Source organism: Pan troglodytes, chromosome 11 (assembly GCF_028858775.2).
Source record: "Pan troglodytes isolate AG18354 chromosome 11, NHGRI_mPanTro3-v2.0_pri, whole genome shotgun sequence".
NCBI lineage: Eukaryota > Metazoa > Chordata > Mammalia > Primates > Hominidae > Pan > Pan troglodytes.
The window spans coordinates 2,478,770-2,506,700 of NC_072409.2; the positions used below are offsets into that span (position 1 = coordinate 2,478,770).

Below are 27,931 nucleotides of genomic sequence, written 5' to 3' on the forward strand. Positions count from 1 at the left end.
ACTTCCGGTGCGGCGGCGACGGCGCGCCCCCGGCGGCTGCGGCGGCGGGAGCGAGGCGACCGCTGAGGCCGCGGAGAGTGACGGCGGCCCGGCCGACGGGAGCCGGGGCGGGGCGGCGGCCCAGCGAAGGAGCGCGCGGGCGGTCTGGCCCCGCCCCCTCCCCGCCCGCCTTCCCGGTGACCTTCAGGGGCCCGGGTGGCGGGCGCAGGCCCCTGCGGCGGCGGCGGGATGTTCGTGCAGGAGGAGAAGATCTTCGCGGGCAAGGTGCTGCGGCTGCACATCTGCGCGTCCGACGGCGCCGAGTGGCTGGAGGAGGCCACCGAGGACACCTCGGTGGAGAAGCTCAAGGAGCGCTGCCTCAAGCACGTAAGGCCGGGCCCCCTCCCCTGCCCCCAACACCCGCTCCGGACCCCTCCGACTGCGGACCCCGCCTCAGTCCCCGAACCGCCCCGACCTGGGGTCCGCCGCCCAGTCCGCAGCTCCCAGGCCCTCTCCTCCGGGGGTGGAGGCAGCGCCTCCTGCCCGTTTGCTCGACTCTCCCCCTTTCGGATCCCACACCTCTGGACGCTCGTCCCGGGCCTGGCCTTTCGGCCGGCGGACTCCGGTCACTAAGCACTCGCCCCGTGCCAGCCGCCCGGCCGAGCCCTGTACACGCCAGCCTCTCGGTTAACTCTGCAGCCACGCAGGGAGGTAGGGGCAGATCGGGAAACTGAGGCCTGGAGAGTGAAGTCGCCGACGGAGCAGGGCCTCATGACTTTCCGGCAGTTGTACCTTTTTGCTGTTGGGGTGAGGTTTTTTTCAGCAGCATCTTTGAGAGCCGAGAATTAACGTAGGCTCCTTCATTAAGAGGCCCCTTCTCCTTCCTCTTCCCCTTTCCCGCAGAGCCGGCTGCTTGGAGCTCTTTTCCTGGCTGGCCCCAGGCCACTGTGCCTTTTAGCTGGAGTCCCTGAAATAGTGCCGCTGCGGGACAAGGCCCTGCGCCCCTGCTTTTCTGCAGAGGTAAAATTGGTCAAGAGAGAAGGCCCAGGAGTAGGGTCTCCTCGCGGAGACACTTTTTAAAGTTTATTCACCTGAAATACTCCTGTGTGTTTAGTTCCTTAGGTTGCTGATTTTTGGAACTAGTTCTCGAGTCTCTAAAGGACTCAGTAAGGTCAGCTAAGAAGCCTGTCTGTGTGTCAGACTGACCTCCTGTCTATACCTGACATGATCTGAGGGCTTGGCAGAATTTAGGTTGAAGGAGGCTGCAGTTTTCTAGTGGCGACTCCATGTGATAAGTTACGACGTATCTGTGTTGACAGGTTGAGTGCGTTAGACTTGAGCTAAGTGTGGTCTCTAAGGATAAACTTCAGTTCTTACCATAGTAGCTGCTCGCATACAGTACTTTCGAGTTGCTTTTGTGAGCATGGTTCTGTGGAGTTCTGGAACTGTCAGAGGCAAGCTTGGCAAGCCCCCTTCTGGAACGCACTGGCTGTGAATAACTGGGAGGTGCTGGCCTCAGGATTCACACCAAGAAGGGGGCTGAGCCTCCTGCGTTCAAGGGCCGGTATGTTTTGGCTGCTTTCTTGCTTTTCTTCTGCCCCAGTCTGCATGATTTTGCCGTCTGAACAACCATCGGGGCATCACTAAGCTCCAGCGCCGGTAACTCCGTGGGCATCCAGGCTGTTTGAGCCAGGTGGTGTTGCTTGTCTAGTTGTGTGTGTTTTAAAAAACTTCTCTGGGCCGGGCACGGTAACTCACACTTGTAATCCCAGCACTTTGGGAGGCCGAGGTGGGCGGATTATGAGGTCAGGAGATTGAGGCCATCTTGGCCAACATGGTGAAACCCCGTCTCAACTAAAATACAAAAAATTAGCAGGGCGTGGTGGTGTGTGTCTGTAATCCCAGCTACTTGGGAGGCTGAGGCAGGGTAATCGCTTGAACCCCGGAGGCGGAGGTTGCAGTGAGATGAGATCGCGCCACTGCACTCCATCCTGGCGACAGAGCAAGACTCCGTCTCAAAAAAAAAAAAAAAAAAAAAAAAAAAAAAAAAAAAACCAGACAAAAAACCCCAGAAACTTCTCTGAGGTGCTGTGTCCTCCCTGAGCCAGTACAGAAGCTCCTCAGGGGTTCGGTTTATATCCACAAGTCCAGGGCCGGGCTTATAGAGTGGCACCAAAACAAACTTGTGGGTTAATGGAATAGACAAAAATATCCTGTGGACCCCACACTGCATCGACATGGGATGTCCCCTGCGTTGGCACGGCATTTACTTTAACTCACTCAGGGTGCGATGTACATGGCCATCATGATATTCTTTTATGAAAGGAAATAGGAAATGAGAGCTGTTTGATCCACAGATACCTACTCATGAATTTCAGGAGCACGGGGGGTCAGTTAGGCAGCCAGTTCCGATGCAATGCTAATTATTATACTCCTGATATATATTATTCCATTTGGTGTTGAGATGTATCATTTGGGATGTTTTGTCATTATTCTACTTTAAATTGAGATTGTATCCCACTCTGCGGTTTCCACAGGTGTGGAGGATCTGAGTAGCAGGGGATTTTCACACCGCAAGAGCCGACATACATTTCAGGACTCCAGAGCTGAGCGTCAGAAAGGTTCCCCACCACCACATCCCAGCGTGGTTCTGCAGGCAGGGCCAGAATGCGTTAGTCAGAAAAGAGAACCCTCGAGTTGTGTATTTGAATGTCTCTCTGGAAGCCGGTCCCTGGATGTCATCCTGCTGTAGGCAGTGAGGTCTGGTGTCTTGTTTTAGCTTTGTTCCTCCTCGCCAGGTCCCCAGTGCGTGCTGACGCCGGCAGGATTTTTTCCTTCCTCTTTTCCATCTGCCTGGAGGGGAATGATGTGCGCTTCTCCCCGCTGTGCTCCTGGGTGTGCACTCCTGAATCAAGGAGGGGTTTTATGATCAAAACTCTTGCTGTTGCCTTTCCCTTTTCTGTTTTGTGCAAATTGGGATCACCGTGGTGGCCTCTAGCTTCCATTGCCCTGGAGTGGAGAAGGGGGCAGAGGAACCCGTCTTGTACAACAGGTAGTTAATGAGTTTTAGAAAATTATACCTGGCTGAGCACGGTGGCTCATGCCTGTAATCCCGGTACTTTGGGAGGCCAAGACAGGCAGATCACAAGGTCAGGAGATCGAGACCATTCTGGCTAACACAGTGAAACCCCATCTCTACTAAAAATACAAAAAAATTAGCCGGGCGTGGTGGCGGGCGCCTGTAGTCCCAGCTACTCGGGAGGCTGAGACAGGAGAATGGCGTGAACCTGGGAGGTGGGACTTGCAGTGAGCTGAGATCGCGCCACTGCACTCCAGCCTGGGCGACAGAGAGAGACTCCGACTCAAAAAAAAAAAAAAAAGAAAATTATACGTGTGGTGCAGTAGAGCTTTTGGTGTCTTGTAAACATTCATGAAATTCCAGCCTGGCCAACATGGCAATACCCCTTCTGTACTAAAAATGTAAAAAATAGCCTGGCATGGTCGCGGACTCCTGTAATCCCACCTACTCAGGAGGCTGAGGCACAAGAATCGCTTGAACCTGGGAAGCGGAGGTTGCAATAAGCGGAGATCGCGCCACTGCACTCCAGCCTGGGTGACAGAATGAGACCCTGTCTTTAAAAAAAAAAAAAAAAAAAAGGAGTTCATAAAATTGCCAGACTAGAAGAGAGTACCCGCTAGTATAGCTGTTAAATTTTCCATTTCCTAGATCGCATGAAGATGGGTCCTCAGATGGCAGGTTGCATCAGGTACAAGCAGAAATGAAGTCACTACTCTTCTGGGGAGGAGCAGGATGGAGTGGGGTGGGGGTGTGAGGGCCTCCCTACTCCAGCGGCCTTGGTTGGGGCTTTTTTGCTGCCATACCCCAGCTTCTGCCGAGAACAAAGAAGCAGAGTGACACGGTCGTCCTAGTGCTTCCGTGTTGTTCCTGGTGTGCTGGTGACACGTGAACTGTGGGTTTTTGGGAATCAGTATGAGAATTATTTTGGAAAACTGCATTTCATAGTCTGTATTCTGAACTTGACAAATGAACTAGCCTGCAAACTTTAGGATCATGAGGAAGCACCCCCAGTATTTCAGGGAGCAGAGCCATTGTCAAATCCAGAGGCACTTGAGGGTTCTCTGCCCTGTTGTAAATGGCAGGAGTGTGTCTTCCTAGTAGCTGCGTCCCCCCAACATCCCCTCAGCCTGGCCAGTTTTGTGTGAAGGAGTGAGCCCCTGAAGCCGTCAATCCCTTTTTCAAAACCGTTTTCAGTCTTGAGAGTAACAGAAATTCCAGGTACTCTGAAAATGCCAGTGTTGAGAGGTGAAGTGTGTGCTTAGATTTTCTTTCCCAGCAAGCAGTTGTGTGTGCTGGGTGTTTCAGAGCCTCTGTGGCAGCAAAGGGTGGTGGAAAGTGAGCTGCCAGCAGGGCGTCTGCCCGGCCACCTGAGACGTCCGAGGACGGCCTGTCCTGGGGTGGTGCCCTGGCCCAGCTCCAGGCTGGGCCATGCTCCTGACCCACAGGCTGAGCCTGCTACCAGGTTTAGAAAGTGCCCAGTGAGGGTTTCATCCTTTTCTGATAGTCAGGTAATTCTACCATCAAACCTCAGGGGATCTGTAAGAGCAAGAAAATAGTCAGCCTTCTCTCCGTCCAAGCTCTGAGTTCTGAAGGGTTTTCAGGCCAGGCTATGGAAACTGTGGGTATTTTGTGAAACACAGAAGTGCAGCCCCTCTCCTCTCACCCCACGATTCCGGCTGGGGAGGCGCCATATTTGGTTAGGTGGGCACTGTTTGGTGTGGTGTGGTGTGGTGTGCTGTGCTGTGCTGTGCGGTGCGGTGGTGTGCTGTGCTGTGCTGTGCGGTGCGGTGGTGTGCTGTGCTGTCGTGTGTCGGGCTGTGTGGTGCTGAGGTAGATAATAGAGTGGAGTCGTGGAGCTCTGGACCGACTTGGGCACGAACATGCAGGCACATGTGCCGACCTCAGTCTTCATCACACGGCACCATCAGTGTTTGCCATTCTTCACAAAATGGTGAGCCGACGCGCCTAGCCCCCGTGTTCAAAGGAAAGCAGGACTCCCGCAAGCCAGTGCCACGTGCATGAATCAGGGACAGCTGTGTGCTGTTTTGCAGAGAGGATGCTGGCTGAATTGAGGAGCAGGATCTACCCCTGCCAGCAGTTGGCTGTGAGATCTTTGTAATGGCAGGGTTGGAAGGGGTCATGGCCGTCTGCTCCAACTTCCTCCTGGAGTTTGCAGTCAGTAGCTGTCAAGATGGCTTCCCAGGTCCCCCGTGAGCGCTGCTCGGAGGTGGCTGTGGTGTGTGTGAGGGGGATCCCCTCACTGCTACCCATGTGTTGCCTCCCGTTCCCTGCCCGGGTGTGGCAGGGTTTCCAGGGCCCTGGTGACTGCGTGCCCATTGGTCCACCTTCAAGCCGCCCAGGAGTGCAGCATGGCTGTTGCTTCGTAAGCTGGGCCACGCCGAGAGCAGTCATGCTAAGTGCCCCTCTTATCCCAATCTCGGGATGCAGCATGGCTGTTACTTAGTGAGCTGAGCCAAGCTGAGAGCAATCATGCCAAGCGCTCCTCTTATCCCCATCTCAGGCTCTCTGTGAGCCAGTCTTCTTTCTGGGCAGCCTTTCTGGCCCCTTTCATGCGTCTGTGGAAAAAAGAAAAACAACTACCCAAAACTTAGGTAGATCTTTAGGTCATGAGGAAACAATGGATCTGCTGTTTTCATTTAAAATTATTTTCCAGATCTTTCTAGACCAAAGAAGCAATTCTGGTGGCCGCGAATTGTCAGTAGGGTGTGGTATATCAGAGCTGGGAGCTTGCTTCAGGAGTACTCCATGGGCTGGGGATCAGCTCACTGGTGCTATGATGCTTCATTTGGCATCTACCATTAGTGGGAATTCTTTAATTTCATCCATGGTGTAATTTCTTAGCTCATAAGAAAACCCAGTAAATTCCTGGTGTAGCTTGGGATGCCAGGTCCTATATTATTAGAATTACGATTTACTTATTTTCTACCTTGAAATTTCTATTTTTCCCCAGTGTGCTCATGGGAGCTTAGAAGATCCCAAAAGTATAACCCATCATAAATTAATCCACGCTGCCTCAGAGAGGGTGCTGAGTGATGCCAGGACCATCCTGGAAGAGAACATCCAGGACCAAGGTAAGGCTGCTGTGGGCGGGCGGGTTGGCAGCAGGCATCGTGCGCTGCTGGGGGCGCTGGAGCCAGGAGGGGGTGGTCCACCCACAGGAGTCAGTGTTCTGAGCTGGACACGAGCACAAAAACGAGATCGACTAAAAGCATTCTGTTTTTCCTTTATTAAAAAGAGTTCTGTTATAGAATATTTGTGAAAAACAGCAGAAATTGAAATTGAACAAGCAGCAGGCATTTGAGAAGACAAATGTGAATTTCGCTTTTAGTTCTGTTTCAGATCAAAGCCAGAGACTCCAGGGGTTCTGCAGGTTTCACCTTCGTTGTGGTGATGTTGGCATCCCAGTGCAGTGTTAGACACACACATCCATGTAATTGCTTATGGTTTTGTGTCTGGAGGCACTTGAAGAGCAGACATCAGTTTTGTCTGTGTCATTCAAATAATGCCTTTAATTGTGGAAGTCCTTGAAGTAAGCTGTTTTGAAAATCCTGGAAGTATTGCTAACAGATATCCGCTGAGATGACCATCAAGCTCCAAGCCAGTGGGGGATGGGCACCGTCGTGGGCCGAGGATGAGCTGCATCTCAGGTTTTGACCTCTGAGGGTTAAGACTAAACTCTACACCCTCACAGATTTTTTCAGAACTGAGCCGGTTAGAATGCCTGTTGCAGGATTGTCACCAATTATTTGCACAGTTATTGGGGCCGTGCTGTGCCCGCCTCCTGGGCCATGGGTCACCTGGGGGTTCGTGCCAGGCCTGGGAGCTTGTACCTCAGCTAGGGCCATGCAGATATCATGCAAAAGTGAGGGAAGGCTGGTGTAGATGCTTGGTTTAGGGGGGACCAAAGGAACGCATGCTCTTTTGAGACAGGGTGTCGCTCAGTCACCCAGGCTGGAGTGCAGAGGCACAGTCAGGCTCACTGTTGCCTTGACCTCCTGGGCTCAAGCAGTCCTCCCACCTCAGTCTCCCAAGTAGCTGGGACTACGGGCATGTGTCACCATGCGCAACTATTTTTTATATTTTCGTAGAGATGGGGTCTCGCCATGTTGTCCAGGCTGGTCTTGAACTCCTGGGCTCAAGTGATCCGCCTGCCTCGTGCTGGGATTACAGGAGTGAGCCACTGCACCCAGCTGAAGCCCTGCTCTTCTTCTTTTTTTTTTTTTTTAAGATGAAGTCTTGCTCTGTTGCCCAGGCTGGAGTGCAGTGGTGCAATCTTGGCTCAGTGCAACCTCCGCCTCCCAGGTTCAAGTGATTCTCCTGCCTCAGCCTCCCCAGTAGCTGGGATTACAGGCATGCGCCACCATGCCTGGCTAATTTTTGTATTTTTAGTAGAGACGGGGTTTCACCGTGTTGGCCAGGCTTGTCTTGAACACCTGACCTCAGGTGATTTGCCCGCCTCAGCCTCCCAAAGTGCTGGGATTACAGAGGGGAGCCACTGCGCCCGGCCGAATCCCTGCTGTTCTGTTCTCAGGGCATCCAGCACCCTTTATGCCATTTTGTGGATATGAAATGATAACCAGTGTGTTGGATATACGTGTTGTTTTTTCTAGATGTCCTATTATTGATAAAAAAGCGTGCTCCATCACCACTTCCCAAGATGGCTGATGTCTCAGCAGAAGAAAAGGTAAATTTCAAAGTTTGCAATTGGGGACCTTGGTTGGTAAAAGTCTACATTTAAGAATTACAGGCTGGGCGCAGTGGCTCGCGCCTGGAATCCCAGCACTTTGGGAGGCTGAGGCGGGTGGATCACGAGGTCAAGAGATCAAGACCATCCTGGCCAATGTGGTGAAACCCCGTCTCTACTAAAAATACAAAAATTAGCCAGGCATGGTGGCACATGCCTGTAGTCCCAGCTGCTCAGGAGGCTCAGGCAGGACAATCTCTTGAACCCGGGAGGCAGAGGTTGCAGTGAGCCGAGATCGTGCCACTGCACTCCAGCCTGGCGACAGAGTAAGACTCCATCTCAAAATTAAATAAATAAATACAAACTTAAAAAAAAAAGAATTATAAAGAAGTTCTCTATACTAGTTGTTCACCAACCCACGCATTCGCCATTTACAGTAGATGTGGTTATAAGGGGTTCTCTCTCCCGGCAGAGCCTGTTTAATCCGTGTCAGTCCTGGTCCCTGCCTGCTCACGGGACCAGCACAGAAAACCTGCCTCTGAGTTTTCTGAGACAGAGAGGAGGGTAGGGACACATCCTGAGTGACGGTTCACTCCCGCGCTGCTGTCCGCCTTCACCTGCGTGTGCTCCTGTTCCCTCCTCTTTTCAAGCAGCCAAGTCAGTCCTGACAGAAAAACGGAGGAAAGTGGGTAACAAACCACCACACAGAATAAGGGCTGCGCATGCAGAGAGTGGCCGGTGAGGGAGCACTCGCGACAAGTCCCACCTCACACCGCACAGCCTCAGCATCCCCATTGGAAAATCCAAACGCAGAAATGCAGCGCAGTCTGAAACTTTTTGAGTGCCAAAATGACACTTAATGGAAGTGCTCGTTGGTGCTTTTTGAGTTGATTATTTGGAATGCAAATATTCCCAAATCTGAAAAAACCCGAAATCCGAAACAGTTCTGGTCCCAGGCATTTCAGATGAGGGATACTCAGCTGCACTGTTAATGCTGAGAGAGGCTGAGTTCTGCCTGTCTTGTCTATTTCTTGCAAAACAGAACTGGATGTCGTTGGTGTTTACATTCACTCACACGTTATTGATTCATGGTCTGCACCGTCCACTTGCACGTGTACCTTAGGAACACCGTGCAGTGTGTTGTTTACTGGCTGCCCCAGAAGCTCATGTTTTGGAAAGCTCACTGAGCAGAGGAAGATGCATTCTGCAAGTGGCGTGTCCTACCCCACAGCAGGGCCTGAGCCTGTGCCGAGCATGGAGCCTGCCGGCTAGAAGGGCAGCCACTTTCCTCTGTTGTCTTTGCATTACTCATCTCAAGGGTAGAGTTTCTTACTCGTGCTTTGAAAGGCTAAGGAGAGTGTTCACCCCAGAGAAAGAGCAGGTCAAACTCTTTTGGGCTAGGCCCATGCCTGGTAGTGCATAAGCTATTTTTGGGTTTCATCTGGGACCATGGGTACCCAGGAAGAGCACCCTGGGCTTGGGTCCCCTCCTTATCTTCAGCCACACCTGGCCACGCATGAGTGACACACAGGCTGCCGCCCCACCCATCTGCAGCGGACAGATCTGGGCCTGCCTCCGCCTGTCCCTGAGTCAGGCCTGTTTCTGGGAACTGCTGCAGGCAGCATTCACAGTTCTCAGATTACAGTTTGACCGTTGGTGTTCAGACTTACAGGCCCGTAACTAATATAAACAGCGGGGTCTGACCATACAGCCGTTGCCCCACAGCCTCTTGGATGGGTAGCTTGGAGCTAACCTGAGGAGCTTACCTTTTCTCTTCAAATATTTGCAAACTGAAACATTGTAAGATGTCAATTCATATTTTTATGAATTTATTATTATTATTATTATTATTTTTTTTGAGACAGAGTTTCGCTTTTGTTACCCAAGCTAGAGTGCAGTGGCGTGATCTCGGCTCACTGCAACCTCCGCCTTCCAGGTTCAATCGATTCTCCTGCCTCAGCCTCCCAAGTAGCTGGGGTTACAGGTGCGCGCCACCACGCCTGGCTAATCTTTTGTATTTTTAGTAGAGACGGGGTTTCACCATGTTGGCCAGGCTGGTCTCGATCTCCTGACCTCGGGTGATCCACCTGCCTCGGCCTCCCAAAGTGCTAGGATTACAGGCAGGAGCCATTGCGCCTGGCCTACATTAATTTTTAATTTAGTTTTTGTTTTTGTTTTAGAGACAGGATCTCACTCTGTTGCCCAGGCTGCAGTGCAGTGGTACAATTATAACTCACTGCAACCTTGACCTCCTGGGCTCAAGCAGTCCTGCCTCAGCCTCCCGAGTAGCTGGGACCACAGGTGTGTGCCACCACACCCAGATAATTTTTGTATTTATGAATTAATTTTTAAGTCAAAGTGACGTATGTTTTTAAAAGGTCGAATAATACTACAAATCTTTTAATAAAAATTAGCAGTCTTGGCTGGGTGCGGTGGCCCACGCCTGTAGTCCCAGCACTTTGGGAGGCTGAGGTGGGAGGATCACTTGAGTCCAGGAATTTGAGACCAGCCTGGGCAGCATGATGAAACCCTGTCTCTACAAAAAATATAAAAAATTAATTAGGCTTGTTGGCACAAGCCAGGCAGTGCACACCAGGCTGGAGTGTGTGGTACGATCTCACCTCACTGCCCTCCTGGGCTTAAGTGATCCTTCTCCCTCAGCCCCAGGAGTAAAGCAGCTGGGACTATAGGTGTGTGCCACCACACCTGACTAATTTTTGTATTTTTTGTAGACATGGGGTCTCACCGTGTTGCCCAGGCTGGTCTTGAACTCCTGGACTCAGGTGGTCTGTTCACCTTGGTCTCCCAAGTGTTGGGATTACAGGTGTGAACCACCATGCCCGGCCCAACCACTCATAACTCTTGTTATTTTTAACAATTCTCTTCCTGATTTACAAATAATATGTGTATATTATTATTCCTTGAATGACCAACTTGAGTCTCTATTGACTTCTTAATGAAGAGGCTGTAGTACCTCCCTCTCTCCTCCCTTGAGGGTTAGATCATAATGTTGAAGATCTCAGGGTTTTCATTACTAGTATAATTGAAGTGTGGTTTTCAGCTGTGAGCAAAATAGATTAAGATTATCCATCCTTCTTACACAGCTGTATTTTTCCTGGAATTAGTATTTGCCTCTTCCTTTTGTTTGCTTGTTGAGTTTCTTATAGGCTTATCGCTGATTTTTTCATGCTCTTCCACAGAGCCGATAAAGCTTCTGGAAACGTGGTCACAGATGTTAGGTCACTGGGGTGTTCCCTCCCTCCAGATCCCTCTGGCCTGTGCATCTGTCTGAGTCGCTGCCTTCCAGGCCTGCTGCACAGCCTGGCTTTCCTGCCTCTTTCCCGTGTTAGAGTTTGCTAAGTCTATGCAAGTTTTCCGTTGCCACCTAACAAATCGCCACACATGTAGCTGCTTAAAACAGCACTCGGCTTGTAGCTCACAGTTCTGTAGGGCAGAAGTCTGGCTGGGTGAGCTCAGCTGGTTTCTGTGCTCAGGGTCTCGAGCTGAAATCAGGGTGCCGAAGGGCTGCCTTCCTTTCCGAGGCTGGGGAAGATTGTGCTTCTGAGGTCTTCCGGCGGTTGGCAGAGTCCAGTTCCGACCCATTTTCTTGCTGGCGGCCAGCTGGGGGCTGCTCTCAGGGCCTGGGCGCGGCCTGCATTCCTACCCGCACAGCCTCCTCCTCCTTCAGAGCCAGCAACAGGATCTCTGAAGTGTTGAATCTCTCTTTCCAGAAAGAGATCCATCCCTTTTAAAGACCTGCCTGATTAGGTGAGGCCCACCAAGGATCATGCTCTTTCCCCAGAGTCGGCTGTGCCGCGTGATGTAACCTGACCCCAGAGTGGACTGTGTCCTGCTCATGCTGTGCAGCCACGCACGGGCAACTGCCAGGCCCGGGGAGCGTGCGGCCGTCCTCGAGTTCTGCCTGCCGCAGGACCAGGTGTCTTGTTCTTCTCGATCTGTCGCTTGGTCTGGCGGAGCCTGACTTCCTCGGGTGCCGGGAGGGGAAACCGTCTGGAGGCCTCGTATTCCAGCGCAGCAGCTGTGGAGGGGGCGTCAGCCGTATGCAGTACGTGAGGCAGCTCTGAGCCGCTCCTCCCTGCACCAGCCGCCTCCCCTTCCTCTGCTCCTTGTAGAACCTTCTGCCATCTGGTGTGCTTTAGTGTTCTGGAATATTCCATGGTGTCTCTGCTGCAGGTCTTTTTCTCTTTGCTATGCCCGGCACATTGACTCTGGAGATTCAGATGTTTGAGTTCTGGGAAATTTAGTCCTGGAAAATGTTCTGAATTGGTTTTTTGATCTCCTTGTTTTCTTTTCTCTTTCTGTAACTCTTATGAGTTGGCTGGTAGGCGTGTTTTCTGAGGGATTCCTTGATTTTATCTTCTAAGCATTCTGTAGCCTCTTTGATCTGGCTGTAACATGTTTAAATTCCTAGGCCAGTTCTCCTCCTCAGATGATGTCTTCTAGTGTTCTGGTGTGTTCCTCCGTGGGCCGTGTGTCCTGGCTCATAAACACTATCCTCTTCCCTGCTGACTCCTCACTTTGTGCTGCTTTCTGTTGTTCCTTTTTTTTTTTTTTTTGAGATGGTGTCTCACTGTCACTCACCCAGGCTTGAGTGCGGTGGTGTGATCTCAGCTCACCTCCCAGGTTCAAGTGATTCTCCTGCCTCAGCCTCCCGGGTAGCTGGGATTACAGGTGTGCACCAGGACACCGGGCTTATTTTTGTCTTTTTAGTAGAGATGAGGTTTCACCATGTTGGCCATGCTGGTCTCGAACTCCTGACCTCAAGTAATTCACCCACCTTGGCCTCCCAAAGTGCTGGGATTACAGGCATGTGTCACCTTCCAGAGGCCCTGGATCTTGATAGCAGCGCTTTGGGACTGGGTGGCTGGCTGGGGCACTGCGCTTTGGGTGTGGACCCTGCCATTTTGCCCCCTCCCACCTCTTGGCTGTGTCTGCCCCGCTCCCCTGCCACTGGGTCTCCCTGTGGAGGGTGCTGGGGTGCCGCTTTCCCTCTCATGAGCCTAGGGCTCCTGGCCCGGGGTCTCAAGCCCAGCTCTCTAGGAGTTGCCGGCAGGACTGGATGGCAGGGGAGCACAGGGCAGGGCGGCGGGGGATGGAGTGCTAGCTCTTGAGGCTCGCTCCTTGTCCCCTGCCACCGATGCAGTTCTAGGAGGCTGGAATGGTCTTGCGTCCATGCTCTGCTCTTGGCCTGAGCCTTTGTAGCTCCGCTGATCCCTCCATCCTCGTCCTCTGCCGTCTTCTGAGAATGTGCTGTCACTCTTCCGGTTCTGTTCCTCTCCCATCACTTTTGTTCTCGTGAGTTTCTACTGCCATAACTGCCCTTCAGGAGCTTCCAGAAGGAGCAGAGATGAGTTCGTGGTTTTGGCCTCGGGGCTCAGCTGCAGCCTGGGTGGTTCTTCTGGAGTCGCCTCCCTTGCCCCAGCCCTGCCACAGTGCCTGTGTGGTTGTCGTTCTGTGACCCTTGCTCCTGCTCTGCCCCTCACCTACCGCTTCACTCTTATTTACGTCAGAGCAGACGCGGAGGACACGCCTGCTGTCCCTGGGCCTTGCACAGAGCTCTCCAGGCTCCCCCAGCTCATCAAGGAGTTTACACCTCTGGCTCCTAAAGGAGACGGAGTCTTTCCTGGGCAGAGCTCTGCTGATTCAGTTGTCATCGTCTTTTTGCTGCTCTTACGTTCACCTCAGACTTTCTGATTACGTTTCTGTGTAGAAAAAACAAGACCAGAAAGCTCCTGATAAAGAGGCCATACTGCGGGCCACCGCCAACCTGCCCTCCTACAACATGGACCGGGCCGCGGTCCAGACCAACATGAGAGACGTGAGTGTCAGCCCAGAGCGGCGGCGGGTGCATGGGGTCCCCGTGTGGGGGATTGCTGTGGGGGGGGTTCCTGCGGGGCGGGGCAGCAAGAGGAGATTCTCTGGGAGGATTTGGGGAAGCCGGTGAGCGGGTCTGTAGGACTGCACTATTTTGCATTTTTTCTGTAAATCAAAAATTATTTCCAAGTAAGAGTTGGAAAGCCATCTGAAGGCAGGATTGAAAAGATAGATACCCCTGGGAAAACGTCAATCCGGCCCTGAGTTTGGCAAAAACGTTTAGATAGAATTCTGAACCCGAAGCGGGTGGATCACCTGAGGTCAGAAGTTCGAGACCAGCCTGGCCAACATGATGAAACTCCGTCTCTACTAAAAATACCAAAAATTAGCCGGGCGTAGTGGCAGGCACCTGTAATCCCAGCTATTCAGGAGGCTGAGACAGGAGAATCACTTGAACCCGGGAGGCGGAGGTTGCAGTGAGCCGAGATTGCATCATTGTACTCCAGCCTCGGCAGCAAGAGCGAAACTCCGTCTCAAGAAAAAAAAAAACACACAAATCTGAACCCGTGAGTTATTTTGGGTCAGAACATTCTAAGTTAAAAAAGAAAAGTGTTTGCAGTGCTCACGTGGACGCCGCAGCAGGCAGGGCAGGCACGTGCTGTGCCGGGGTGGGAGGACGGCTGGCTTCCAACTTCATCTGATGCCAGTCCAACCTAAGGGCACTGCTATAAGCCCTGTTTCATTTTAGGAATGAACCTCTTGGGGTGTCTTCCAGAGAGTTCTGTGCTGACCAGGGCATGGTGGCTTTTCCCCAGCAGCCAGCATGTGTGTCTCCCATCCTGTGTGTGTCCGGCTCAGAGGTATTTCTCTAGTGTGGTGTCCACACCAAGGCTCACACTTGTGTGAGAGTAGGGACAGCTGACGCCTGACCTCTAGGCCCTGTAGCCAGGAGCTGTTCTGGAGGGCATCTCCGGTCCATCCCACGGCTCCTCCTGCCTGGGGAGGACAGTGATGGCCACCGCAGATGCTGTGTGGCAGCCATGCCTCCACTGGGGGCTGGCAGACTCATGGGCGTGGAGCCTCAGATGATTCTGTTTTCTTCAGTGAAGCCAGAGAGGGTCTTCAGCTTGCCCTGCACCTGCGCCAGCTGGGCCGACGGTTTCCTCACAGGGCACAGGCTGAGTATCGGGCCAGCACTGAGCGACCGTCACCAGGCGTTCCTGTCCCTTTCCACTGGCTTCAGTCCCACCTGCAGGGAGGCTCTTGGCCCTGCCAATCCCCTGCCTTGCCCTCAGCTGATCCTGCTGTCTTGCAAGAAAGCAATGTCATCTCAACTCTCAGAATCAAGAGTTCTAGGACAGGGGAGCAAGTCATAGATCCAAGTAGGTTTGGTGGACATTTAGAGAATTGATCTCCTTTTTTTTCACCACAGTTCCAGACAGAACTCCGGAAGATACTGGTGTCTCTCATCGAGGTGGCGCAGAAGCTGTTAGCGCTGAACCCAGATGCGGTGGAATTGTTTAAGAAGGCGAATGGTATGAGTCAACCCCGATGCCGCATTCCAGGGCGGTTCACTGCTGGCCTTGGGGAGCGTCTGCAGCTCCACGCACTGACCGGAACCTCAGTGCTGTATGGAAGCGCTGATGAGGGCCTGGGGCCTGCCTCACCGGCAACTCCTGTTGATATGCCTGAGGGCGGGCAGGCGGAGCTCAGACAGATAATTGCTGCAAATGTTTGTGCTCAGATAAGGCCCCTGAACCTGAGGCTGGAGCCCTCATGGCCCTGTCGTCTCCCTGCAGCAATGCTGGACGAGGACGAGGATGAGCGTGTGGACGAGGCTGCCCTGCGGCAGCTCACGGAGATGGGCTTTCCGGAGAACAGAGCCACCAAGGCCCTTCAGCTGAACCAGTGCGTGGGGGCCACCTCCTTCCCTTGCCGGAGACACCTGGGGCCTGGTTTTGTGGGGCTCCCACCGTGGGTGACGTCCTCCTACCCTAAACTCTTTGACTGAATCATTTCTAACGTGGGGTTTTGAAGAGGTACCTTAAATATGTGCCTCCAAAGTGTTTTTGGGGTGGACGTGACAGAACAGTCGTTGTGTAAATTCTCTTTGGGCCGTTGTATGAGAACTCAAGGTGAATCCCGTTCGTAGCAGGGACACGGCCTCTAACAGTCTTCTCAGGATTCCCGTGTGAGTTACTTGCCCTGCTTCTGTGTTGAGATCTAAAATGAATAATCCGAGATCCAGGGGCAGCCGGGGGCAGTTCCCCCTGTGGTCCCTACCTAAGCCCTCAGCAGAGATCTCTGGGTCCGCTTGCCTCTCCTTAGACATGGGCTTCTGATTCTGCCCAGGGTCTCAAGGTAGTCTGAGGCAAGGACCAGAGCTTCCGTCGCACCTGTGTTCATTCAGGTTCTCGTTATAAGGGTCACCAGCTGATGCTGGAGAAGTCACTACCATAGCAGAGGCTCTTCTTGGGAATGGACAGGAGGCGAAGGCCCTGGTCCGTTAGTCTGGGGATGTTGGAAACAGTCTCTTGCCTTGCAGCATGTCGGTGCCTCAGGCCATGGAGTGGCTAATTGAACACGCAGAAGACCCGACCATAGACACGCCTCTTCCTGGCCAAGCTCCCACAGAGGCCGAGGGGGCCACAGCAGCTGCCTCCGAGGCTGCCGCAGGAGCCAGCGCCACTGATGAGGAGGCCAGAGATGAGCTAACGGAAATCTTCAAGAAGATCCGGAGGAAAAGGGAGTTTCGGGCTGATGCTCGGGTATGTGTTACTAGACCTGTCGCCAGGCAGAGTCGCCGTGTCTTCCCTTGAGGTGGCGCCATGGAAAGGAAGCTGGGGCTGCATGGCTGACCTTGGGCTGAGCCGGCTCCTGTCCCAGGAGAGAGAGAAGCTGGGGAAGGGGTTTATAGGTGGGCCTGGGAAATGGCGAGCCTGGGGGCAGTGGGCCTGGGGACCGTGGCCCGAGTTTCTGAGCACACCTGTAAGTTATCCTGGCTTGAATCCAGGTGCCCCAGTTTCCTCTGTGTTGCCACATTCGTCACCTTTTGAAAAACTTGATATTTTACAGTTCCTTCTGACCACTCATCCACAAGCCGCCCCTGTTCGGCAGCCTCTCTGTGGGGTGGGGGCCCTGCCCAGAGACCGGGAGGGTCATTTGCCGTCGGGGGTGTCCATGAGCGAGGGGCCGCTCAGGCTGCCAGCCGCCTCCATGGCACAGTCTGCAGGGCTGAAGGGTCCCTGCGCCTGTGTGTGTGGACCTTCCTCGCCCGCGCCTCATCTCCCCATTCTTCCTTCTCTCTCCTGTTCTTTGATTCGGGTTTTACTTCCTCCTTGGAGGTTTCTGTCTGTCTCCGACATGCTCAGATGGCAGATCTGCTCCATCTGCATGCTGTCGTCTCATGTGTGGCACTGATCGTTTCCTTGGGGTGTGTGACATTGTGCTGTGGCCTCACCTGCGGAGCTCGTGTTTTCCATGGAGTTCCATGTGGCCAGGCTGTAGACATCCACCTGGGGTGATTCTGAGTTTGCTTCTGCTGGTGATGAGTGGGGCCCCTGCCCCACCATGTCCCGCAGTGTAACCCCCGGCTTCGCAGCTCAGGTCTTCCCTGCACAGGGTTCTGTGGAGACAAATGCTTTTCTTTGTTTCTTTTAAAATTTAATTTAATGTTAAGTTCTGGGATACATATGCAGGATGTGCAGGTTTGTTACATAGGTAAACATGTGCCATGGTGGTTTGCTGCACGTGTCAGCCCATCACCTAGGTATGAAGCCCAGCATGCACTAGCTATTTTTCATGATGCTCTCCCTCCCCCAGACCCCCTGATGGGCCCCGGTGTGTGATGTTCCCCTCACCGTGTCCATGTGTTCTCATTTTTCAGCTCCCACTTAAAAGTGAGAACGTGAGGGGCTTGGTTTTTTGTTCCTGTGTTAGTTTGCTGAGGACAGTGGCTTCCAGCTTCATCCATGACCCTGCAAAGGACGTGATCTCGTTCCTTTTTATGGCTGCATAGTATTCCATGGTGTATATGTCCCACATTTTCTTTATTCAGTCTATCCGGTTTCTTTTCTTATCCATGGGCATTTGAGTTGATTCTATGTCTTTGCTATTGTGAGTAGTGCTGCAGTGAACATACGTGTGCACGTATCTTTATAACAGAATGATTTCTATTCCTTTGGGTATATACCCAGTAATGGAATTGCAGGGTCAAATGGTATTTCTGTTTCTAGGTCTTTGAGGAATCACCACATGTCTTCCACAGTGGTTGAACTAATTTACATTCCCACCAGCAATGTAAAAGCGTTCCTATTTCTCCACGGCCTCACCAGCAGCTGTTGTTTCTTGACTTTTTAATAATCATCATTCTGATTGGCATGAGATGGTATCTCATTGTGGTTTTGATTTGCATTTCTCTAATGATCAGTGATGTTGAGCCTTGCTCTGTCGCCCAGGCTGGATTCTTCCTGCCTCAGCCTCCTGAGTAGCTGGGACTACAGGCACATGCCCACCACGCCCAGCTAATTTTTGTACTTTTAGTGGAGACAGGGTTTCACCATGTTGGCCAGGCTCGTCTCAAACTCCTGACCTCAAGCGATCTGCCCGCCTCGGCCTCCCAAAGTGCTGGGATTACAGGTGTGAGACACTGCGCCCGGCCAACTGTCTTCTTTTGAGAAGAGTCTGATCATGTCTTTTGCCCACTTTTTAATGGGGTTGTTTTTTTCTTGTAAATTTGTTTATTCCATGTAGATTCTGGATATTAGACCTTTGTCAGGTGAATAGATTGCAAAAACGTTCCCTTCTGTAGGTTGTCTGTTCACTCTGAGGGTAGTTTCTTTTGCTGTGCAGAAGCTCTTTAGTTAGATCCCATTGAGACAAATGCTTTTCTAGTCTATTTTCTCATCTTTTCAGGGTCCTGTTTTAAGTAAGGGTCTCAGTTCCCACTCCCTACCTCCCATGGGCCCAAGGCGCACGTTCTGTCTGTGTGTAGACACCAGACCCCGCCCTCCCAGGGCAGCCCCTGCGCACACCCTCTCCCAGGGCTAGCTTTCTGTCTCTTCCTTCTTGGGTTTCTCACTTGTGGATATCCCTTTCTTGTGAGGTTAGCTCTGCATGTAAAAGTTTCTCTTTTTTTTTTTTGAGACAGTTTCACTCTGTCACCCAGGCTGGAGTGCGGTGGCACAATCATGGCTCACTGCAGCCTTGACCTCCTGGGCTCAAATGATGCTACTTCAGCCTCCTGAGTAGCTCTTACAGGCACGCACCACCACACAGGGCTAATTTTTTATTTTTTTAAATTTTGTACAGATAGGGATCTCCCTGTGTTGCCCAGGCTGGTGTTGAACTCCTGGCCTCAAGTGGTCCTCCTGCCTTGGCCTCCCAAAGCGCTGGAATTACAGGCATGAGCCATTGTGCCTAACCTAAAAGCATTTTTGTTTTATTTTCATCTAGCATTTCTAGGTTTAGCAGGAAGTTTGTCTCGTTGTGCTTGTCTCCTAGGGAGCCAAGTTTACATCTGATCCTGGAAGCCTGTCCAAGTGGAGCAGTCACTCTCCAGCTGGGTCCCTTGTGCTCTGAGGTTGGACTTCGCACTCTCCTGTGTTGTGGTCCTGCACGGTCTCTTGGAGGTTGTTAGTCATATACTTTCTTGCCATCTTAAGCCTTTTTGTTAAATATGGATGCTCATTCTTAACAATCTTAACGTGCTCGTTTTCCTAAGATCTTCCCCATTGCCGTTCCCTCCCGTCATCTCTCTGTGTCGGAACAACATTCCGTAGAATGTCTTCTTTGATGAAAATCATCACAAGGTGGTCAAGGCTTGAGGGGCCAGCCCATCAGTCCTCCTAGCCTTTGGTTTCTGTACAAGTCATGAGATCAGGCAATCGTCCAGTAGGGATCGAGATACTAGCTTTGTTACTGAGAAAGGATTGGAGAGCTCTGACTTGAGGCCAAAACAGATTTCCTGCTGCCCCTCCCTTCCCAGTGGTAGACAGGATGCCTGCTGTCCGGGGGCAGAGCTGGCAGGGCCCGACGTCCTGCAGCCCGTGAGTGCAAGGCCCCTCTCCCATTGCTGCCCACAAGCAAGTCTTTGCCCCCATGGGCTGGGAGGGAGGGCGGGGACTGCCAGGTGTTGCCTTGGGAGTACTGGGGCATCATTTCCTGGGCTGAGGTAGAAATGAGCGACAGTACTTCCTATTGAAGCTAGTGAGAAGGGCATCCTGTCCTTGAATTCAGTAGATTCCAGGCTATTCTGTATGACTTTGATATCAAAATATTGTGCGGTGGGTTCTTCCAGAGTTCATTGTTGGAGCTCCTGGATTAGGGTGTGGCTCAGGAAGGCAATTGTGATGGACCATAAATAGAAAATACAGAGTTTTTTCTTTTTTGAGATGGAGTCTCACTGTGTCGCCCAGGCTGGAGTACAGTGGTGCCATCTTGGCTCACTGCAACCTCCACTTCCCAGGTTCAAGCGATTCTCCTGCCTCAGGCTCCCGAGTAGCTGGGATTACAGGTGCCCGCCACCACGCCCAGCTACTTTTTGTATTTTTAGTAGAGATGGGGTTTTCCCATGTTGGCCAGGCTGGTCTCAAACTCCTGACCTCAAGTGATCCTCCCACCCCAGCCTCCCAAAGTGCTGGGATTGCAGGTGTGAGCCACCGCGCCCGGCCCTAGGATTTTTTTTTTCTAAGATAAAATCTGAATAAAACCTTTTTTCACAGGTTACAATGGCATTTTTGTTTCCGTTGAGATTGCACTTACTGACGTGGCCTTTCTCTAATGCCACTTCTCTTTGGGTAACAAGGCCCTCTGGGGTAAACCTGCGGTGGCTGCCGAGACAGTCTTATCCACACAGTCATCGGGACAAACCTGAAAGGGTCTGAAGTTGGCCTGACTGCCTCGTGTCCACATAAGCGATGCGTTTCTACCTGTCACAACCTGTGGCTCCCTGAAGACAAGCCTGGGAGCTGCACTGCCCCCCGGCTCTGCTAACTACAGTCATCCCTGCACTTCCTCGGCTTTAGGATGCTGAAAACCAAGATCTGTTTCAGCAGAGCTGTGAGGAAAGAACGTGGACGGACAGCGTCCTCAGTGCTGTTGGGAGCACCCTCCGCTAGGGTGCGGGGAGCGGGCCCCTCTGCACGCAGGTCACTGGTTCCTCGGCCTCCTGCCGCCCCCAGCGAGCTAACGGCTGTGCTGTCCTCTAGGCCGTCATTTCCCTGATGGAGATGGGGTTCGACGAGAAGGAGGTGATAGACGCCCTCAGAGTGAACAACAACCAGCAGAATGCCGCGGTGAGTGTTGGGCTATGGTGAGTGAGTGTGGGCTGTGGTAAGTGAGTGTGGGCTGTGGTGAGTGAGTGTGGGCTGTGGTGAGTGAGTGTGGGCTGTGGTGAGTGTGGGCTGTGGTGAGTGAGTGTGGGCTGTGGTGAGTGTGGGCTGTGGTGAGTGTGGGCTGTGAGTGTGGGCTGTGGTGAGTGGGCTGTGGTGAGTGTGGGCTGTGAGTGTGGACTGTGGTGAGTGTGGGCTGTGAGTGTGGGCTGTGGTGAGTGTGGGCTGTGGTGAGTGAGTGTGGGCTGTGGTGAGTGTGGGCTGTGAGTGTGGGCTGTGGTGAGTGGGCTGTGGTGAGTGGGCTGTGGTGAGTGTGGGCTGTGAGTGTGGGCTGTGAGTGTGGGCTGTGGTGAGTGTGGGCTGTGGTGAGTGAGTGTGGGTTGTGAGTGTGGGCTGTGGTGAGTGAGTGTGGGCTGTGGTGAGTGAGTGTCAGGCTGGGCGAGTGCTGGGAGCCTCACTCGTGAGTGCCCCGGGCGTGGTGGAGGCCGTGTGTTTGCCTGCTTTCACATGCAGCCGGCTATGTGGCTTTTAAAGTGAGACAATTGGATAGATGGCTCAAACAGTATAAAAATTTAAAAATACGGAATTCTAGGTTTTGTTTTTTTAAAAGGGTGCCTTATATGTACATATTTTATGGATGGGTAATTTGTTCATTTTTTTTTTTTTTTTAATTTTTTTGGAGTCAGGGTCTCACTCTGTCCCCCAGGCTGGAGTGCAGCAGTGTGATCACACTCACTGCAGCCTCGACCTCCTGGGCCCAAGCGATCCTCCTGCCTCAGCCTCCTGAGTAGCTGGGACCACAGGCATGCACCACCATGCCCGGCTAATTAGTTTTTTAGAGACAAGATCTCCCTTTGTTGCCCAGGCCGATCTTGAACTCCTGGCTTCAATCGATCCTCCTGCTTTGGCTTCCAAAGTGCTGGGATTACATGCATGAGCACCACTGCCAGCCCATTTTTCTGATTAAACTGACTCTAAGAATGATTCCCGTCCTGTGCCCGTGTGCCAGCTGGGCTGATGGAGCTGTGCCTGGGGAGGTCCCCGTGGTGGCCCACATCCCCCCCCCCCCACCATCCCCCGTGCCAGTGGAGTTAGTGGCTCACACCTCCAAGACAGAGATGAGGAGCCTGTGTCCTCATGGCTCCAGCACTGCTGACTGCCCATAACAGGACCACAGGCAAGCTGGGCACTTGGTACATTTGTTAATTACCTTCCCAACACTCCTGGGTGGGCCACACTGGCCCAGGTGACTGGGGAAGCGGCAGCAGTCAGTGATCTCTGCAACACCAGGGTCTGCAGAGAAAAGCAGACTAGCTCTTCCTTCTCTGGCCTGGTCTGACATGCACGGCAGTGAATCCAGACTGGGTTTGTCTTCATGGTAGAGTCCCTTCCAGGGAGATCAGCCCTGGGGGCTCAACAGGAACTCACAGAAAGGTGCAGGAGCTGTCATGCCTGCTGCTGGTGGCGTCTTGCGGAGGCACTGAAGGCGCTAACAGTGGTATTGGTGCTCTTGGCTTTGCAGTGCGAGTGGCTGCTGGGGGACCGGAAGCCCTCTCCGGAGGAGCTGGACAAGGGCATCGACCCCGACAGTCCTCTCTTTCAGGCCATCCTGGATAACCCGGTGGTGCAGCTGGGCCTGACCAACCCGAAAACATTGCTAGGTATGTGCGCCTTCTTTATGCTAAGTCTCGGGTCGGGGAGGCTGGCTGGTTCCCTTGCAGGACAAATAGGTGCTGCGGAGGCGATACGGAGGATCCAGCGCTGAGGATCGCCGTGCGCTGGCAGCACGTCCTGCCATGCAGGTTGGCATCCTGCGGGTGTAGTCCCGCTACGTCACCGTGGGGCCCGCAGGTCAGGTTCTGATCGTGGTGTGACTGTCTCCTGCGCGATGACTCTGACATAGGCCTCAGAAAACCAGTGCCAGTGGCTTTCCGAGGGCCAGCGGGGTGGAGACTGCGCCAGCAGCTTAGGAACTCACGGGAGGACAAGGTGGTTTGGGCTTTTGCTCTTACTACTCGTCAGGGTCTTCGATGGCAATGGTTTATTTTTATTGTGAGATACGTACATACAAAAGTGTATATGATGATGTAACTTTAAAGAAGAATAAAACTAATAGCCATGTATCTACTATTCAGCTTTGGGCCTGGGGTGCCCCTCCCCTATGCACCTCATCCCTCCCTCTAGTGTGGCCGTCGCCATGGCCGCGGCTTACCTCTCCGCTTCCTGGTAGAGTTTTGCCGTATTTGTGTCTCCTCAAACAATCTCTCATTTGTTGCTGCCTTTGTGTAAGTAGAATCATGTTTTAAGCAGGCCTCTGTGACTGACTGCATTCTTTGTGGGGGTTGTGGAGTATTTTCTTGATGGAAGGCACTGGGAACCCAGGGCTTGTTGGGTTGTCTGCATGTGGTGCCACTCCTGATGTTTTTTTTTTTTTTTTTTTTTTTTTGAGACAGAGTCTCGCCTTGTCACCCAGGCTGGAGTGCAATGGAATGATCTCGGCCCACTGCAACCTCCACCTCCCAGGTTCAAGCAATTCTCCTGCCTCGGCCTCCTGAGTACCTGGGATTACAGGCGTGCACTACCATGCCTGGCTAATTTTTCGTATTTTAGTAGAGACGGCTTTCACCATGTTTGCCAGGCTGGTCTCGAACTCCTGACCTCGTGCTCCACCTGCCTCAGCCTCCCTGAGTGCTGGGATTACAGACCTGTTGGTCCCCAGGAGCTGTGTTCCTGGATGTTGGGAGGGCCTTTGCCACCCGAGCAGGCTGGAAGTGTCTCTGGAGCTGCGATGGCCGTGCCCTGATCTTGAAGGCTGGCCTTCTTTCAGAAGCGTATTGGCCGCCTGTAGAACCTTGGCCGTGAGAGACCTTCCGCTCAGCGTTTGGCCTGCTTTTCTCTTGGATTGTTTTCTTATTCATTCAGAAAGGTCCTCACCTCCTGGATGCTGACCCTTTTCCCATTATTTGTGTTGCAGATGCCGTTGTTCAGTTTCTGGTTTATTTCCTCACGCTGATGGGCAGAATCCAGTGTTTTGATGTCCTTCAGTGTGTCTGTTTTTTTTTTTAAGATGTGAACCTTTAAAGAAAACTCTCCATGGCTGGGCGTGGTGGCTCACGCCTGTAATCCCAGCACTTTGGGAGGCTGAGGCAGGTGGATCACGAGGTCAGGAGTTCAAGACCAGCCTGGCCAAGATGGTGAAACGCTGTCTCTACTAAAAATACAAAAAATTAGTTGGGCATGGTGGTATGCACCTGTAATCCCAGCTACTCCAGAGCTGAGGCAGAGAATTGCTTAAACCTGGGGGGCGGAGGTTGCAGTGAGCCGAGATCGTGCCACTGCCCTCTAGCCTGGGCGTCAGAGCAAGACTCCACCTCAAAAAAAAAAAAAAGAAAAAAGAAAACCCTCCTATCCGAAAGTCAGAAACACGTTTTCCTTTTATTTTTTTTTCCAAAAATGTTAAAAGTTTCTCTTAATTTAAGTCCATAATCTACCTAGAAGTATGTGTGTGGTGTGAGGTAGGGATCTTCTTTGTACCCAAATTCTAAAACTTGAGAATGGTCTTTTGTGAGTTTATTTTTATTCTTAGTGATTCCTTTCACACTGAAAGCATATTCCTCCTAGCTCTCCAGCTGTTTGTATACCTTAGGATGTTAGTGTGTGCTGCCTTGGGGTCTGTCCAATAACTTTTTCTTTTTTTTTTCCTAATAGAAATAGGCTCTTTCTCTGTCACCCAGGCTAGAGTGCAGTGATGGCGCCACTGTCCATGCAAGATCTGCCCCCAGCACACACACTTGCCCACCTCCGCATCATAGACAAGACCTTCATTGTTTTAACTTGTATTCCTTTTTTTTTTTTTTTTTTTTGAGATGGAATCTTGCTCTGTCACCCAGGCTGGAGTGCAGTGGCACGATCTCAGCTCACTGCAAGCTCCGCCTACCGGGTTCACGCCATTCTCCTGCCTCAGCCTCCTGAGTAGCTGGGACTACAGGTGCCCGCCACCGTGCCCGGCTAATTTTTTGTATTTTTAGTAGAGACAGGGTTTCACCGTGTTAGCCAGGATGGTCTTGATCTCCTGACCTCGTGATCCGCCCGTCTCGGCCTCCCAAAGTGCTGGGATTACAGGCTTGAGCTACTGCGCCCGGCCACTTGTATTCCTTTTGGTTATTAGCAATGTTGAATACTTTTCTGTTGGCCATTGCATTTCTTCTTTTACATACTGTCTATGCATGTCATCTATTTGTTTTCCTTCTTTTTATGGAGACAGGGTCTTGATCTGTCACCCAGGCTGGAGTGCAGTGGTACAATCACAGCTTACTGCAGCCTTGACCTCCTGGGCTCAAGTCATCCTCATGGGTAGTTATGACTGCAGGCACGCACGACCATGCCCAGCTATTTTTGTTGTTGTTGTTGAGATGGGGTCTCGTTTTTTTTTGCTCAGGCTAGTCTTGAACTCCTGGCTTCAAGCGCTCCTCCCACCTCTGCCTTCTAGAGTGCTGGGATTGTAGGCGAGAGCTATTGTGCCTGGCACATGTGTTTTTCAATTGCAATATTAATCCTAGAGCTTCCTTAATAGCTTCTTGGATATTAGGCACATCTGCCTTTGTTGAATGTTGTAAACTGTTTTTGCTCTCTAATTTTGTGTGGCATTTTCTGACATACAGAAGTTAGGATATACAGAAGACAGTCCTTCCTCAGGTTGGGCATGGTGGCTCATGCCTGTAATTGTAGCACTTTGGGAGGTTGAGGCAAGAGGATCACTTGAGCTCAGGAGTTCGAGACCAGCCCCCATGGGTAACATAGCAGGACCTCCTCTCTACTAAAAAAGCAAACAAACAAAAAAACAAAATCAGCCAGGAGTGGTGGCACACGTACCTGTAGTCCCTGCTACTCAGGGGACTGAGGTGGGAGGATCATTGAGTCCGGGAGTTCAAGGCTGCAGTGAGCCATGATCACTCCACTGCACTCCAGCCTGGGCAACAAAGCAAGTTGCTGTCTCAAAAAAAAATTAAATTCAAAAAGGAAAGTCCTTCCTCAGATAAATAATCATCTGTGTGGTTTTTCATATTTAACTCTTTATCTTTTTGTTCAACTCTTTCATCCTTCCAGAATTTATTTTGCTGTTTATTGAGAGGAAATGGGAAATTAAGTTCCCCGCCCTGTGTGTGAAACAGCTGTTTCGTACCTTATAGTTTGTTCTTTCTGAGTCTTTTTCTGGGATTTTTATTTTTATTTTTTGAGACGGAATCTCACTCTGCTGCCCAGGCTGGAGTGCAGTGGCGCAATCTCGGCTCACTGCCAGCTCCACCTCCCGGGTTCATGCTATTCTCCTGCCTCAGCCTTCCGAGTAGCTGGGATTATAGGCGCCTGCCACCACGCCCAGCTAATTTTTTATATTTTTAGTAGAGACAGGGTTTTACCGTATTAGCCAGGATGGTCTCGATCTCCTGACCTCATGATCCGCCTGCTTCGGCCTCCCAAAGTGTTGGAATTACAGGCATGAGCCACCGCGTCTGGCTTTTTCTGAGATTTTAAAGTGGTTTTTGGAGACTTTTAATCAGAACACCAGAGGATTGTTTTAAGGCCTGGGGATTGTCCAATCATGAACAGAGCCAAGTTGGGTTCACTCTGAGCTCTGTGCTCAGCCACGGGCTACTGGGCCGTGAATGGCTGTGAATTCTGTAGTGAGCACCGTTCCTGGAGCCTGTAGACCTGGGGCCACTTATGCTGAAGTGCGTCCATGTGTGTCAGGTCAGCATGGAGCCATCGATCCTGGCAGAGGGGCTGGCAGCTGGCAGAACGCGTGCTCCTTCACAGTGGGTGGAACAGAGAGCTTTTTGCTAAAAGCCACCTGTTTTGGGGAAACAGTTTTGTAAAGCTGTTAAAACCCAAGTTTTCATTTTGAAGAAGTGCTGTGTTGCATTTTTAATGTGCTGGTTTTTTGAAGAAGGAATTTTCTGAAGGCTGAGCATTACGTTTTTCCAGTTTGTTGTTAACTTTGCAACAGTGTCTGTGTGTGTCCTTTCTGCATCTGCTGACCTTCTCGGGGTGGGATTGGAAGTGGAGTTGTTGGGGAAGATGATTTTTGAGCCCTGGCGGCTGCCAGACAGCTGCCGAGAGTGGGGGTGCCATGAGCACGCACAGGCACACTGCCCACCTGCCAGAATTGAGTGCATGACTCTCTGTGATCAGATCTGATTTGATGGGTGCATCCGATGGAGTTGGGTGGGTTTCAGCCTGAGAGTGCACACTTAGCAGTGAGCTCTGTGTGGCCTTTGTATTGGAGACGCACCCTCTTCATTAGGAAGCTGCCGAAGAGGAAAGTCACGCCTGTGCCTGTGGGCTGAGTGGGGGCGTGGGCACTCAGGCTGGCTCTGTTTTCCCTGCAGCATTTGAAGACATGCTGGAGAACCCGCTGAACAGCACCCAGTGGATGAATGATCCAGAAACGGGGCCTGTCATGCTGCAGATCTCTAGAATCTTCCAGACACTAAATCGCACGTAGGTGGCGTTGTTCCACTCGGCTGTCAGGCCACAGCAGCCCCCTGGTGCGGCCCGAGACCGGGCAGAGTGGACCTCACCTGGAAACTCACCTTCAGCACCTCAGCCCTGGACTGTTAGAGGTGCTGCAGCTGCTCCTGCTCTCTGATCTTATTGCTTATAAACTTTGGTGACGGTAGTGTGTAAGGCCGTATTTTTAGCATCTGACAGGTGTTTACAAAAAAGTGGTTGTCGCACTGGGAAGTGGAGTGATGGCCTTGTCTCCAGTGCTCCTCTGGGCTCTTGAGTTGCTGCTTGAATTGCCGTGTAGACATTTGCTTGGAGAGTCCACTTGTTATTTGACGGAGGTAGGTTTCAACCCAGAGTTAATGTCAAGCATGCTAATTTAACTAGTCACTCACAGATGACTTTTCTTTAATAAAGTCCCTTTTCCTATTTCCTGTCTTCGTCTTTTCTTGGTGCCGCACAAGAAACCCGTGCGTCCCCGAGAGGCCACATCCCCGC

At 52.0% G+C, this 27,931-nt stretch overlaps 1 protein-coding gene across 2 annotated transcripts; it reads left to right on the forward strand.

Moving 5' to 3' along the window:
* UBAC1 (UBA domain containing 1) lies at positions 1-27,862 on the forward strand. Of its 2 annotated transcripts, none has more exons than XM_016962079.4 (10): positions 1-366; positions 6,030-6,150; positions 7,690-7,763; positions 13,495-13,602; positions 15,031-15,133; positions 15,398-15,506; positions 16,144-16,366; positions 20,807-20,893; positions 22,452-22,590; positions 27,316-27,862. In XM_016962079.4, the coding sequence occupies exons 1-10, from the start codon at positions 229-231 to the stop codon at positions 27,429-27,431; spliced, it is 1,218 nt and encodes a 405-aa protein (XP_016817568.1). In that variant the 5' UTR covers positions 1-228; the 3' UTR covers positions 27,432-27,862. The 2 variants fall into 2 exon arrangements, 1 of the variants encoding a protein (XP_016817568.1); XR_010148543.1 differs by having other exon boundaries at positions 91-366; positions 20,321-20,893.
* Positions 27,863-27,931: the final 69 nt, after the last annotated feature.